Genomic DNA, 14779 nt, shown 5'->3' on the forward strand with positions numbered 1-14779 from the left:
CAATATATAGTAGTAGTAGCTGGGACTACACTAGATCCAGTCAATTACTCAAACAAGAATTAAGACGCAAAACCATAAATATCTTCAATTTTCTTCAATTTCTCCCATGTGTTTATGGATATGCTTTTCATCATTGGTCACTTGTTTGATTTGCAGTTAAAGAAAGTCAAGAGACAACTTTACCTCTCTGCTTTCTATCAGCAGCCCATCCAATGATTCAATGTGATGCTGTTTATGTATAACATCTTGTTGCAAAATAGATATTATTTTCTCTTGTTCAGTGAATTGCTGATGTTTCTTCTCCAGCTGTGTCTGAAGCTGTCCATAAGTAATTAAAGGTTTATTATTTTAATAAGCTTTTTCAGGGAATTTGTGCATCTAAATATGTCATTCAGTTCTATTCACTCATCACTTTAAGAATGAAAAGTAAATACAATCCTGCCATTAGCAGTATTGCAGAGTCTTAAAAATATAGAGAAATCCAAACTTTAATATTTTAAAGCAACAGGAGAATCAAGAGAATGAGAGCAGTCAGAGTGTAATTGCCTGTCATCAGCCAAGACAGAAAGCCATGCATACATTCTTTAGTAAAAGATGACAAGCTTCTTGAACAGATAGAAATAGCCATGGTTATATTTCTAATCACATGAAGCAACAGAATTCTTCTGTAAAGACTGAAAAGCTTCCCACCAGTTCTCCCTGAACACAGATGCTCATAAGGCTCAGGCTGGCAGAGGTTCAGCAAATGAGAGAATATTGTTAGAACCTGTCATGGTTTAACCCCAGTAGGCCCTATTTCTCTTCAGTTGAGCAGAAAACAGGATACAAATATCTCAGAGGGAAATCATGATATTGTGTAGTGTTAAATGAAAAATTAACTAAAAAAATTAAATCAGGAAATGCAGGGAGAAGATATAACTTTTTAATTGGACATCTGCCTCAAAATTACTAAAAAGACAAAGAAATTAACATAGGAAAAAAGTTACCAAGTAACTTGTATCACTCATACATACTAGCACACAAGGAAGGTCTTACTAGTTCAATCTGTTTCTCCATCTCTTTGTGCTGCTCCAAGTGAACCAACTTTGCTTTTTCAAAAGCAGAAATTATTTGCTCATGTTCTTCGCTGATAGTTATTTCCAACTCGTGAATGCGTCTGTTTTTTCCCTAGGAAACAGCAACAACAAAAAGGACTTAATAAAAATATTTAGCTATGACAATAAACAGCATTTTATTTGATGATAGAGTTCCTAGATTTCATAAAACAACAACACAGAAAATGCTGAAGTTATACACAGCATGTTTCATCTCAAAGGATGTCACAACTATAACATAGGTGTAGAATGCCGCTAAATGCAGCCACTACACAGAGACAAGGTGTCTGCCAAGGTGGACTACTGGCACAGTGGAGCAAGGAGGTTCTGACAAAGACAAAAATGAATGCCACGTTCACATGGATAGATGGAATCTTTAAAATGCAGGTTTCCATTTGAAAGGGACCGCATAAATAGTTTATTTTTCTAGCAACCTTAGACCTCTTCCCAAAACTCAGAAAAAGTTTACATAACAATACGCAGGCCAGACTTTACAGTGCTCCAAGTGTTAGGTCACCTTCTTCACTTACTACCATTTAGAAGACTTTTTTATTCACATGTCTACATGTATTTCACTGAAACAAATGGCAACGCTACAATCAATTTCAATAGGACCAGATTTTCATTGCACGTATCACCACAAGGAAAAAGTAACATGTCCAGTAATAACTTCCCATGTCCAAAAGCAGGAAAAAAGGGATGTTTTATTTGAAACAAGATTCAGTTTTTAAAAACTGTCTAAAAACTGCACAGATTGTTTAGCAGATCTGAAAGTCTATGCATTTTGAATACAAGGAATAATACTGTTTTAACTTAAACTTTAATCTCCATTTATGTCTTTTTACATAAATGTAGTTTCTCACTCAGAGCATTTTACCATGAGTTCCTGTTCCAGCTCAGTATTTCTTGCTGCAGCAGCTGAATAAGCAGTAGTCTTCTCTTCCAACTGCTTCTCAAGTGCAGAAAGTTGAGAAGATTTCTTTGTTATCTGAAATTAAGTATGCCACAAACCAGCATGAAGACAACTGTTTCAGGTTTATTCTATTCTTTGTATATACATTCTTACCGACAATGTCATTTCAGCTACTGCTATTTCCTAGTATTTTTAATTATTTATTTGTTTGTTTGTTTATTTTTGTATGCTCTATTAAACTTTATTACTTGCAGAGAAGAATTCAGGACAATTTACCTCAAATGTATCCAATCCATGATAGTTATCAGTGCCATATGAATGAATTAACTATTACAGATCTATAACATTTATGGCCATCATTAGGAAGTGCTGCAAATCCTATTATGCTGAAATTCTATAAAAACACTAGCACCAGAATGTAAACATCAGCACTTTAACTTATTCAACCAAGGAAGAGTGGTTAACCTGAAGCTTAATTTCTGTCATGACTCTGGTAATGATATTAATCTCTGGCAACTGTACTAACATTTAATGAGGAAAAATACAACTGTTCCTTCAACATCGATTTCTTAAGGTTACACATTAATTCAACCATACCACAGCAACAAGACTGTGCATAATTTTCCACATAACAAACCAAAATAGTAGTAGTAAAGCCCACTAACTACATCAGCTTAAAACAAGATTTCTGACAACTAACAAATTAAGGCTGTTAGCTTTTAAGCTTTTCTGCTTGCTCAAAAGTTTATTTCCAATTTTTCTAAAATATGCCATATTTTAAAGTTAATATGGCCATTGCAGTTTTTCCATAACTATTGTCTGAACTATCTTTGATTACTGAAGTCAATAAAAAGTGACGTATTTTTTCAGTGCTGCTAAAAACTTACTTCTCTCTCTAAGCTACTAGTTTTTGAAGCCTTCTTCAATAGGTCTTCCTGTATGACTTGAAACTGACTGGCTCTCTGAGCCATGCTGGTCTTCAAAGAAGAATTCTCATCCTCTGCTTTTGTCAGTTTAGTGCGTAACATTTCTATCTCTTTCTGGAATCTTTGCCTCTCCTTTTCAAATTGTTTGCTGATGAGTTCCAACTGTTGACATTTTCTCCTCTCTCAAAGTAGAAAAAATAAAGATTCATTTATAAAAGAACATACAAACCAGCACTCAAGCAAATAATCATACAAACCAAAGTGAGAAGAAATATAAGAATTATAATTTAATGACAACGTATTGAACTAACACATATAGTATTCAGAGACAAGACTGTTTATTTTTTCCCTGTAATGTAACTGAAAGCTGTGACAAACAAACAAACAAAAAAAAACCTGTCAAACAAACAAAAAAATTGAAGACAGCATCATTATATAGGTGCCCTGAAGTAATTTCATGGAGCAGTCCTAACAGTAATCACAGAAGCGATTGCAGAAATCCTGCAACAGCAGGATACAGAGAAAAGAATCAAAGAAAATGTGTACACCTTAGCATAACCTGCATAGAGAAAAAAATACATGGCTCTATTTCAACACAACTCGTAGCTTGGGTACTGCTGAACAACTAACTTAACTAGCAAAAGGAAGAATATCGTGTCCCGAGAACATGACAATTTCCAGAATTCCAAGGTGGCAAAATGCTCCCTATTCAACCAAACCATAACTATTAGCTCACAGAGATATATTTAAAAAAACACTATAAAAACTATTTAAACCCCACCAAAACCCTCCTATTCCGTGTATTAATCAGACAGAACTGCACAGCTATTTTGGTAGGCTTACCTCCTTGACTTCTGATCAATTTGACAGGCTCCATTTCCAGGCCACATAACCTGCTATTTTCTTGTCCTTCATTATCATTAGAAAGATGCCCAGCTCCATTACAGACAGTTAAGTTTGCACGAGGGTTTTGAACTTCTGCTTCGTTCATTGACAGTTTAATGCTATTATAAAGGAGGAGACAATTATTTAACATTCTTTCTACATGCTAGTTCCAATACTACCTTATTACCTGCCTATTCTTGCCACAATTCAGTAACCAGAAAGTTATACCTTAGATCTGCAATCAAAGGTTTATTTGATTCACAAGATTCAGAGGGAGCTTCCTTTGTTGAGGAACCGGATAGCTGGTGTTTCAAGTGGTGCCATTTAAACTAAAAGTTAAGGAAAAACCAAGATCAATCAAAAAAAAATTGACTTTTTGTTGATTCACAGCATGATTAATTCATGTGTTATACTAGCATATAAAATTCAAGACACATATGCCAGGATGCTAGAAGTTTGGATAACTTGATCTTTAAAATTATTCTCAAGGAACTGCTTGCAGAACGCTGCAGGTTTGTCTCACATTAGTAGAAACTATAGGCATTAGGGGCCTCTGACACTGAGCCCATTCCTTTAGATATCTTTGTACAGGAACTGAAGTATGAAAATTTTTGCTGTGAAAAATTAAGTAAATGGAGATACTATCAGTAATTGTGCATTTTGAACTTCTCACATCATGCTTCCTTTCAGATTTTGATGACTGCATTTAATACCATTTTCTCCTCAAATTACGGAAGGCTTCTAAATACTCCATTAATCTTCCAAATAAACGTGTATGATCACAAGAAGCCAAAACATAATTTTTATACAAAATTACTGTATTGTCTTCAGCAGAGGTCACCTTCACAATTCCAAAATCACACAGAAAGCTTACTTCTGATTTTGTTTTCATTACAGCTACTCACATATACTTCAAAAATAAGATATCTGATGCAATCTGTACTCCTGACCTCATATGTGTCTCTAGCCCTTCCTACAATTTCTACAGTAACCCCAGTCAGTTCACAAATGTAGTTTTTTGGGGGGTTTTTTGTTGGTGGTGGTGGTTTGTGGGTTTTTTGGTGGATTTTTTTTAGGTTGGTTTTTTGTTTGGTTTGGTTTTTTACATGACTCTTCCAATCACTCAGTTTAGCAATAAACTTCACCAGCACAAGCTTCAGAGTCATAAACCAGGGTTCATCCTGATAAAACATTTCATTTGCAGTCAGGGAAGGCGTACCTTTCTCTTTCCCAGCAACAAAACGTTCCTATAAACATCTGTCCTGCTCTAATTTCTCCATTGCCGAGGTTGACACATCAACTCTGGCTGTGTGACACAATGTGTCTGTCATATGGGAAATGTCATACTGTTCTACTGAGAAGCAGCTCAGCATCATATAATAGGACATCATCACGTTTTAGATAATATACCTACATCTGAGCAATTAATACATAAAACATAGAAATGGAAAGTGTAATTTTAAATGCTTGCTGGTTAATCCATTTCAAAGCACATATTCCTTGTTCTTGAATGAGAAGACAAAAGTAAAATATTTAAATTAAGAAAACATTTCACCCATGCATCTTGAAAACCAAAGATATTTTACTCAGATTATTTCTCAAGAACAGGATTTCCATGTAATGTTGGTTAGAATCGTTTCAGACACATAATACAATTTGTAAGGATGTATCAGTTACAGTACCTCTTCAGATGTACTTAGAGACAACTGGGAAATAATGGTTTCTAGTATGTTGAGCTCTTCCCTTGAATTCTCAATTTCCTGATGGCATAATTTCAAGCAGTTATGTTGCTGTGCAGTAAGTGCTCTCAGCTCTGCGTTTTCACTTATTAGAGCATTCTTCTCTTTAAGTACTATTTCCTTTTCACTACGTTCATTCTCAAGCTCAATGATCTTCTGATCAGACCGAGTCAGCATTGATACCATTTCAATGTTCTTTGCCTCTAGAGTCTTAATTTCTTCTTTTGTGCTGTGATTCTCTTCCTTTAATTGCCTAAAAAAAGTATGTCCATTTAAAAGGTATAGCTTAACATAGAGAAATAGACTAGGATTTTCATTATTAAAAGTACTAGGAGAACACACCATAGCTATACTGTTTTACTAGTTTACCTGTCAAAATCTAGGATTAGCTCTTTACAAAGAATAGAAAAGTTTTCACTGCTTTACTAAGCCTACACTGTTCTTAAGGACCAAGATGCAAACCGCTATCAGCAGACAAAAGGAAAGAATAAACTACTACTCATTCTTAAGCTACTTAATCATAGTTTGATCTGCAGGACACTGGGCCCACTTGCTAAGAATGGGAAAACCCTATCCCAAAAAGGGAAAAGGGTACTAGGCCAAGAATTAGCAAGGCTCATGGACAGGGCTTTAAACTAGAATCTAAGGGGGAAGGGGATAAAACCAGGCCCGCTAGTAATGAGCCTAGGGATAAAGGGCCAAGGACGGGGACGAAATCGGTAGCCCAGCTCAAGTGCATCTACACGAATGCACGTAGCATGGGCAACAAACGGGATGAGCTGGAAGCCATTGTGCAGCAGGACAGCTATGATGTAGCTGCCATCACGGAAACGTGGCGGCATGACTGTCGTGACTGGAATGCTGCGATGAACGGCTGGCTATAAGCTCTTCAGAAGGGATAGGCAAGGAAGGAGAGGTGGGGGTGTGGCACTGTACGTTAGGGAATGTTTTGATTGGATAGAGCTAGATTCCAGTGATGATAAAGTCGAATGTTTATGGGTAAGGTTGAAGGGGAAGGGAAATAAGGGAGATGTTGTGCTGGGAGTATGCTATAGACTACCCGACCAGGATGAGGAGACAGATGAAGTATTCTATAAGCGTCTGGCTGAAATGTCACAATCGCCAGCCCTTTTTCTGGTTGGAGACTTCAACCTGCCGGGTATCTGCTGGAAATATAACACAGCAGAGAGCAGGCAGGCTAGGAGGTTCCTCGAGTGCATGGAAGGTAACTTCCTGACACAACTGGTAGGTGAGCCTACCAGGGGAAGTACCTTGCTAGACCTACTGTTCACAAACAGCGAAGGACTAGTGGGAGATGTGGTGGTCGGAGGTCGTCTTGGGTTTAGTGATCATGAAATGGTCAAGTTTTCAATTTGTAGCAATGTAAGGAGGGCGGTTAGCAAAACCTTCACCTTGGATTTCCGGAGGGTGGACTTTGGCTTGTTCAGGACACCGGTTGAGAGAGTCCCTTGGGAGACAATCCTGAAGGGCAAACGGGTCCAGGAGGGCTGGACGCTCTTCAAGAAGGAAATCTTAAAGGCCCAGGAGCAGGCTGTCCCCAAGTGTCGCAAGTCTAAAGGGCGGGGAAAATGGCCAGTCTGGATGAATAAGGAACTTCTGATGGGATTTAGGAATAAAAGGAGGGTTTACCACCTTTGGAAGAAGGGACAGGCAACTCAGGAGGAGTACAGAGATCTCATTAGGTTATACGGAGAGAAAATTACGAAGGCAAAAGCCCAGCTGGAGCTCAACTTGGCCACTAACATTAAGGACAACAAAAAAAGCTTTTATAAATACATCAACAAAAAAAGCTTTTATAAATACATCAACAAAAAGAAAGCCAGGGAGAATCTCCATCCCTTACTGGATGCGGAGGGGAAAGTTGCAACCAATGATGAGGAGAAGGCTGAGATACTTAATGCCTTCTTTGCCTCCGTCTTCAATAGTCAGACCAGCTATCACCAGGGTGTTCAGCCTCCTGAGCTGAAAGATAAGGATGGAGAGCACAACAACCCACCCATAATCCAGGAGGAAGTAGTCAATGATCTGCTTCTGCACCTAGACGTACATAAGTCTATGGGGCCGGATGGGATTCACCCAAGAGTACTCAGGGTGCTGGCGGGAGAGCTCACCAAGCCTCTCTCCATCATTTATCAACAATCTTGGTCAACAGGGGAGGTACCAGATGACTGGAGGGTGGCTAATGTGACACCCATCTACAAGAAGGGTCGGAAGGAGGATCCGGGAAACTACAGGCCTGTCAGCCTGACATTGGTACCAGGAAAGATCATGGAGAGGATCATCTTGAGTGAGCTCTCACAGCAAGTGCAGGGCGGCCAAGGGATCAGGGCCAGCCAGCATGGGTTTAGGAAAGGGAGGTCCTGCTTAACCAACCTGATCTTTTTCTATGACCATGTGACCCGCCTTCTGGATGCGGGCAAGGCTGTGGACATTGTCTATCTGGACTTTGATAAGGCCTTTGACACCATCCCCCATAGCATTCTCCTGAAGAAGCTGGCGAATCATGGCATAGACAAGCGTACTCTTCGCTGGGTTAAAAACTGGCTGGATCGCCGTGCCCAGAGAGTTGTGATTAACGGGGTGAAATCCTCTTGCCGGCCAATCCCAGTGGTGTCCCTCAGGGCTCAGTTTTGGGGCTGGTTTTGTTTAATATCTTTATCAATGATCTGGATGAGGGGATTGAGTGCACCCTCAGTAAATTTGCAGATGTCACCAAACTAGGTGGGAGTGTTGATCTGCTTGAGGGTAGGAAGGCTCTACAGAGGGACCTGGACAGGCTGGATCTATGGACCAAGGCCACCTGTATGAGGTTTAATAAGGCCAAGTGCCGGGTCCTGCATTTCGGTCACAACAACCCCAAGCAACGCTACAGGCTTGGGGAAGAGCGGCTGGAAAGCTGCCCAGCAGAAAAGGACCTGGGGTGCTGGTGGACGGCCAGCTTAACATGAGCCATCAGTGTGCCCAGGTGGCCAAGAAGGCCAACAGCCTTCTGGCTTGTATCAGGAATAGCACGGCCAGCAGGAGAAGGCCAGGCCAGGGAAGCAATCGTGCCTCTGTACTCGGCGCTGGTGAGGCCTCACCTCGAGTACTGTGTTCAGTTCTGGGCCCCTCTGTACAAGAGGGACATAGAAGTGCTGGAGGGTGTCCAGAGGAGAGCTACCAGGCTGGTGAGGGGTCTGGAGACCAAGTCATATGAGGAGAGGCTGAGGGAGCTGGGCACGTTTAGCTTGGAGAAGAGAAGGCTGAGGGGAGACCTCATTGCCCTCTACAACTACCTGAAAGGAGGCTGTAGAGAGGTGGGTGTTGGCCTCTTCTCCCAAGTAAATAATGACAGGACCAGAGGAAATGGTCTGACGTTGCAGCAGGGGAGGTTTAGATTAGATATTAGGAAGAATTACTTTACTGAAAGAGTGGTCAGGCACTGGAACAGCCTGCCCAGGGAGGTGGTTGAGTCACCATCCCTAGAGGTGTTTAAGAAACATCTAGATGTGGCACTTCAGGGCATGCTCTAGTGGCAGAGATTGTAAGTTGTTTGGTTGGACTCGATGATCTCAAAGGTCCTTTCCAACCATGAAGATTCTATGATTCTAATAAAGTTTTAAGCACTACCAGCAGAGTCACTGGTAGGAAAGAGATCAAGGTGGCTTGCTGAAGCTAAGATAATTTAAGAACAGAAGGAAATAACTACGTAACTATATCTAAATTGACAATGGAGGAAGCTAAGTACTGAGCTAGTCAAATGTTCTGCTACTAACAAGAGAGAGAGGGGTCCTGTTTCTTCTCTCCCCTCATATCTGACTGTACAGTGAGACAATTACATTTTTAGGCCATGACAAGTTATTCACTCTTTAAAGTACATGCTGATTTAGCAAACTGAATTAGCTTGGCAAAGGTCCTGGATGAGTGCCAAACGCAATGGAAGTTAGCAGAGAAAAGAGGGCAGACTAGGGTCAAGACCCCCATCAGCAGGAGGGAGCCGTTAAACAGACTCAAGCTAGGGTAAGGGCACTCACACGCTGCCCACCCTTGCCAAAATGGCCTAAAGAACAATTGTTAATACAGGAACGTGGGTGAGGATGGGATACCCAAAACGCGTGTGAACGGGATACCCAAAACTGTCCGAGAAGATGTTCATCCAAACCTAATAATGCTAAAGACAACCAGCTGATAGTTGTCTTCCCTCATTAATGAGGGAATTACTAAAAGACTTCTGAAACAAAGTGAGGTTCAGCTTGAAAAAGACACGTACAAGCAGCACAGAAATTTTTTAACAGTGGGAAAGGACCGTGGAGTTGAAACTGAGTAGCAGTCAAAACCCGGTTTGACACTGCCAGAAGTTCCAGACAGTGTCACAACCTCTGTTCAGGCCTGAGTGCAGCCTCCCCATTGGATGCCAAGTGAATCCTTCATTCTAGCTAGGGACTGACAATATGGTGTGCAACAAATAGGGACTCATACCTAGTGGTGTAAATGAACTCACAGGGTGCTTTCTCACTGGCAGGTATATCGGCAGGCTGCAGGCAGCAGAACAGCTATACGTAAAGTCACAGTTCCCACATCTCCCGCAGAAGCAGCGTGCGAGCAAGGGAACTTATGCTCCCAGAAGGCTTGGTGGGGTATTGCTTGTTACCGTGAGTATGTGGCAGCATGCAGGATTAGAACTTTTAAGGATTAGTTACAGAACAGAATCTAGAAATTTGTAAGTGTATGCTAATATTTTTTACCTGTTTAGTATTACGGTTTGTCTGTTGTATTGCTGATACTGATCTTAAGTGTTCATTGATGCTGGTCCTGATTTGGTTTGAACTACATGAATTGAGCAGCATGTTCACAGTGACAGTTGTAACATGCAATTTATTCTCAAATAAGTGTACAGAGATTTTTAAAAGCCTTTGCGTTACCTTAATTGCTCTTCTAGGATGTCTAGATCCTTTCTGTAGCTGACACACTTTTCATTCAACTTCTCGTTTTCTTTTTCACAATTAATTAAACGTTTTCCCAAGACTATTTCTTCAGCTTTAACCTTAAAAAGCAATTTTTTTCATTACTGTACAACAATAATCTAAGCTTCCATGGCCAACAGGCTTTTTTAAAAGAATACTATAAACACTATGCTGTTTCTTTTTTTCGTTCTGATAAGCCTGTAGGTCACTGCTCACTGTTGTGAAAAGGAGAGGGGCAAAGTTTTCTTTTTTAATCTGCCATTTGGGGAAAAAAAGTAATATTTTGGTTTAATATTTTAGGGCATATTTGTGGTTGGAAAGAAGGAAAGAAGTCTAATCAAATAAATATTCTCTGTAAGATCTAAGTGTCTCAGGCATGTATTTTCTCCTCCCACAAGGCAGGAAGCATTAACAATTCTGACCACTGGAACTTTGAGAGATGACTTCATTTTCATCTTAGCTCTTCTCTAGCTCATGTTTCATTTAACAGGTTACACAGATCGAGTCAAAAGAGTTCTTTAAAAGGGATCATATATACTCTTAAAATGTAAAATTCCCAGCTGGCAAGCAAAAGACAGAAGAAACAGCAGCAGTATTAGGATACCTCAAAGATGCAGGCTGTCCAGGTTGTGTAAAGACAGTTTAAAACCGGATAACTGAAGTTATCACCATAAACAGTTGCGTACCCTGTCCCACCTCTCTTAGGACGTTGCCACCAACAAGCAGAAAAAAAACTGACCCACTGGTGAACCCGCTGCTGTTTGCTGCCCAGCTTACTGAAAGAAGCAAAATCCTAATAGCATGACAAAAACAAGTGAAGAAAAAACTCTTACCTTTTCTAATTTTTCAGTCATTTTCTCTTTGTACTTTTTGAAAGCTCTTGTCAGTTCCTCTGTGTTCAACAAAGCTTCATTTCTTTGCTGTTCTGCTCTGCAAAGAAGCATACCAATTTTAAAAATCACAAATTTCAGTCATTATGTAACTATGTCCTCCAGTTACTAAAAACAACTACTAAATTAATTGCTCCAGTTAACTTCTTTTCCTCTTCCAACTTTCCAAGGCCTAAATAAAAAAAGTTTCACATGAGGCATAAGTTAATCTTAAATGTCATTTTTGCATATTAACATAAACAAAATTCCAGTAAGACTAAGAATGTAAAAATAAACACTTTTGATTCCCCTTCAAGAACACTTTGATTCAAATCATCTTCCTGTCCCTACCAGTAAAAGCCCATTTTAGGGACTGGGATAGCGTGCATGATAAGGAAGCAGAAGATTGCAGTGCTCCTTAAAATCCAAACTGCTTAAGGGGAACTAGAAGAGATTTTGATACTGAAGGAGCTCTCGTGATGGAATTATGGTGAGACTGACAGGAACTAATCAAAAGATAAATTATTTGGAGGATACTGGAGACGGGGCATCAAGAATTGTAAAGGAAGATGAGACTGGGATGATATCAAGTGAGCAACTGTTCAAAGCAGCAACCCAGACTGCCTACTATTTCACTTTATTACTCTGTGCCTCTGTCCCTTTTTTACTTTCCCCTGTCATTACTCACTAGGGAAGAAGCTGGAACGGTAACCATGGGACAGCACAGGTATGCAGTCTGTTCAGGACACCCACCACAGGCTCACAATAATTACTGCTGTTCAATAACATTTGTTTCTCTTTGACTAAGGGAACTGCAGGGATGAGGCGAGTACCTCATCTAAGTACACCCTCCCCTCAGACAGGTGTTTCTTAGTTTGAGGACTGCTGCCCGTTTGGAGATGGCAAAAGTATTCAGAGAATGGGATAAAGGGATTTCAGAATAACAAACAAAATAGTGTTAGTCTAAAGCACTTCAGTTTGCTTGGCTAAAGGATAGTAAGTGGTTGTAATTACTGACTAAAAGCAAACTGTAATAATTGTTAATAGTAACCGTAACTTCTTATGTTGCCTTTAACACCTGTTAGTAAAGTACAAAAACATTTACATTTGTAACTAGTAACTAAGTACAGCTAGTTCCAGCCCCACATGCTCTGAATGAACACTGAACATAAATCAATACATTTCTTCACCAGTAGTGCAAGTGCCACAGTATTTCCGTTTGTCTAGCTATAGGAAGGTTAGAGGTAATTTCATGGGTAGACACGCAAGCCAAACAAGGGGTTTGCATTTAAAAGGCTCAAGAAATGCTGTCCCAAGTCATTAATTCAGTTAATTTTTGCCCCAGGTAATGCAGGTAAATGAATTGGGCAGGTAGTAATAATTTTATTTATTCTTCTCATTTCTTTAAAATTACATTTTGGAGATAATAGGATTGTATATGGTAACTTCCAGCAGTTGAAAGAAATTACCTAACCCTCCCAGTAGCCACACAACCACTAGGCTAAAGGAGGCAATAGGACAGGGAAACAGGGATTGGAATGGAATTACAGCACCCTTTTCAACAGTACCATATAGACAGATAAGATTAAGGGTAACATAAGAATGTTCTCTCAGTTAAGTTGTGCTTCTATCACTTTCCTCACACCAAACACAAAAATACAGCACTCAGTACTGTTGAATACCGAGTACTGAGCATACGCTGTAGGTTCTTGCGAGACAAAGTCAAAAATAATTCAGGAAAAACATGTTCTGGACACATTTCAGCTCTCCATTACAGTATACAGTTATTCTGAAGGGAAAAAAACCAGGTGATAAACTGGTTACTAGTGTACGATATCAGCCTGCAACTACCAGCAAATTTCAAGATTTAAAAAGTGCCTATTTAAATAATAAGTATTTTCACACTGAATTTCCCCATTTTTTTTAAAAAATAACATCCTTAAAGCAGAGAAATAATTTGATTCCAGAAAGTAAACATCTGCCAATGGAAATAAACACTTATGCACTATTATTCTGTATTCAGTTCATAAAAATTACTTCGCTACCTCTTTCCTTGCTTGCTTCGTTCAATTAACTCCATCTTCAGATTTTTATAGCCTTTTTTATATCTTTGCAACGTGTTTTCTCTTTCCATTCCTGTTTTCCGTCTTTGATCCAGTTCATCTTCCGCATCTCTAAACAAAGCATAATTAAAAAATGGGAACTGTTTTGTAAAGAAACTAGGTTTCTACTGTTCTTTTCTGCACACAATGTTTGAGAAGAGCTAGTTAAACACACTGCAACTCTCAAAACTAGGTTTGGAACACCCATAGTCTCCAAACTCCCCAGGAGTATGTCTGCAGCCTGGAATGGTGTTCAAGCCTCATCGATAGGCATCAGGTGTCATGATTGCCAAGGACACAGATGGCTGACTTTGCATCACGAGATCTGAATATAGAAATCACCATTTTTCTGGCAATAGGTATGACTGGTCTGGATAACATGTGGGAAACAACACTAAAATATACGCTAAATATAGGTATTTTTACCTCTTTTGTGAAGACAGACTATTAAGATATTACTTGAATACTACATAGCACGAGGCTGTAAGATAAACTGACAGCCGGGTACATCTTCCTTGGCAGCCTCTGGACACCGTATACGTTAGCTTTATTTGACCGTTTGCCTTCATGAATATATTCATGAAGAAAGAATCCTTTATGCTACATGCTGCACAGTCACGTTTGAAAATACATGTGCTTATTTACTACAGAAGATATGCAGTCATGTAGCATACAATCACTCTAGTCAGTTATAAGGACACATTCATCTTTAGCCTACATCATAAACTGGTTTCCTTTACCAGCCTTTATTTTTTCTCCTTTTCTTGACGTACATTCAGTACAAAATAAAACACCTTCCTCCTTCTATAGATGGTTCTGAAATGAAAGTTTCAAGCCTCAGATTACATGACCCACATAGTACCTGCCAGTAATTACATCATTCCGAAAAAAGAGATTGGACTAGCAAGCAGACCACAATAAAGTGTTGATTTAAAAGTACATTTATTACCTCAGAATTTTATCTTGAGCTGAAACTTCTGCTTCCAAGTTTACAATCTGTTCTTTCAACTTTGGAATGCTGACTAAATGTGTACCTAAAGTCGATTCAAGATAAGAAATCTGAAATACAAACATATTTGGGGGTTCATTAACACTTGTATATATACCTTCAGGTGAGATGCGCAAGAACAATCTGCTTACTGAATGACACAGTGCTCTCAACCTCACTGTAGAAGATGCTTGTTCATCTACACAAACTGACCCCCAATTTTATGCTCATTTAACATCCTTCCTGTTCCTTAGCACCACTCCAGTGCGATATGCTGTCTAGCAGAGTGATTTCTTTAC

The 14779-nt window shown here is 39.5% G+C and overlaps 1 protein-coding gene across 4 annotated transcripts in view; it reads right to left on the reverse strand.

Moving 5' to 3' along the window:
- The window catches only part of CCDC18 (coiled-coil domain containing 18), a 28803-nt gene that overhangs the window by 11573 nt on the left and 2451 nt on the right, over positions 1-14779 (reverse strand). For all 4 annotated transcript variants that reach the window (XR_012588642.1, XM_074597220.1, XM_074597219.1 and 1 more), the window contains 11 exons: positions 14442-14551; positions 13436-13564; positions 11355-11451; positions 10480-10601; positions 5501-5810; positions 4047-4147; positions 3777-3937; positions 2895-3115; positions 1972-2082; positions 1036-1167; positions 184-318 (listed from right to left, as the gene is read on the reverse strand). Coding sequence is in view for 3 of the 4 variants with exons in the window: in XM_074597220.1 (XP_074453321.1) it covers positions 184-318; positions 1036-1167; positions 1972-2082; positions 2895-3115; positions 3777-3937; positions 4047-4147; positions 5501-5810; positions 10480-10601; positions 11355-11451; positions 13436-13564; positions 14442-14551 (1629 nt within the window). In the remaining variant the exon portion in view is untranslated. The remainder of the gene's footprint in view (positions 1-183; positions 319-1035; positions 1168-1971; positions 2083-2894; positions 3116-3776; positions 3938-4046; positions 4148-5500; positions 5811-10479; positions 10602-11354; positions 11452-13435; positions 13565-14441; positions 14552-14779) is intronic.

This window comes from Larus michahellis, chromosome 8, assembly GCF_964199755.1.
Source record: "Larus michahellis chromosome 8, bLarMic1.1, whole genome shotgun sequence".
Lineage (NCBI taxonomy): Eukaryota > Metazoa > Chordata > Aves > Charadriiformes > Laridae > Larus > Larus michahellis.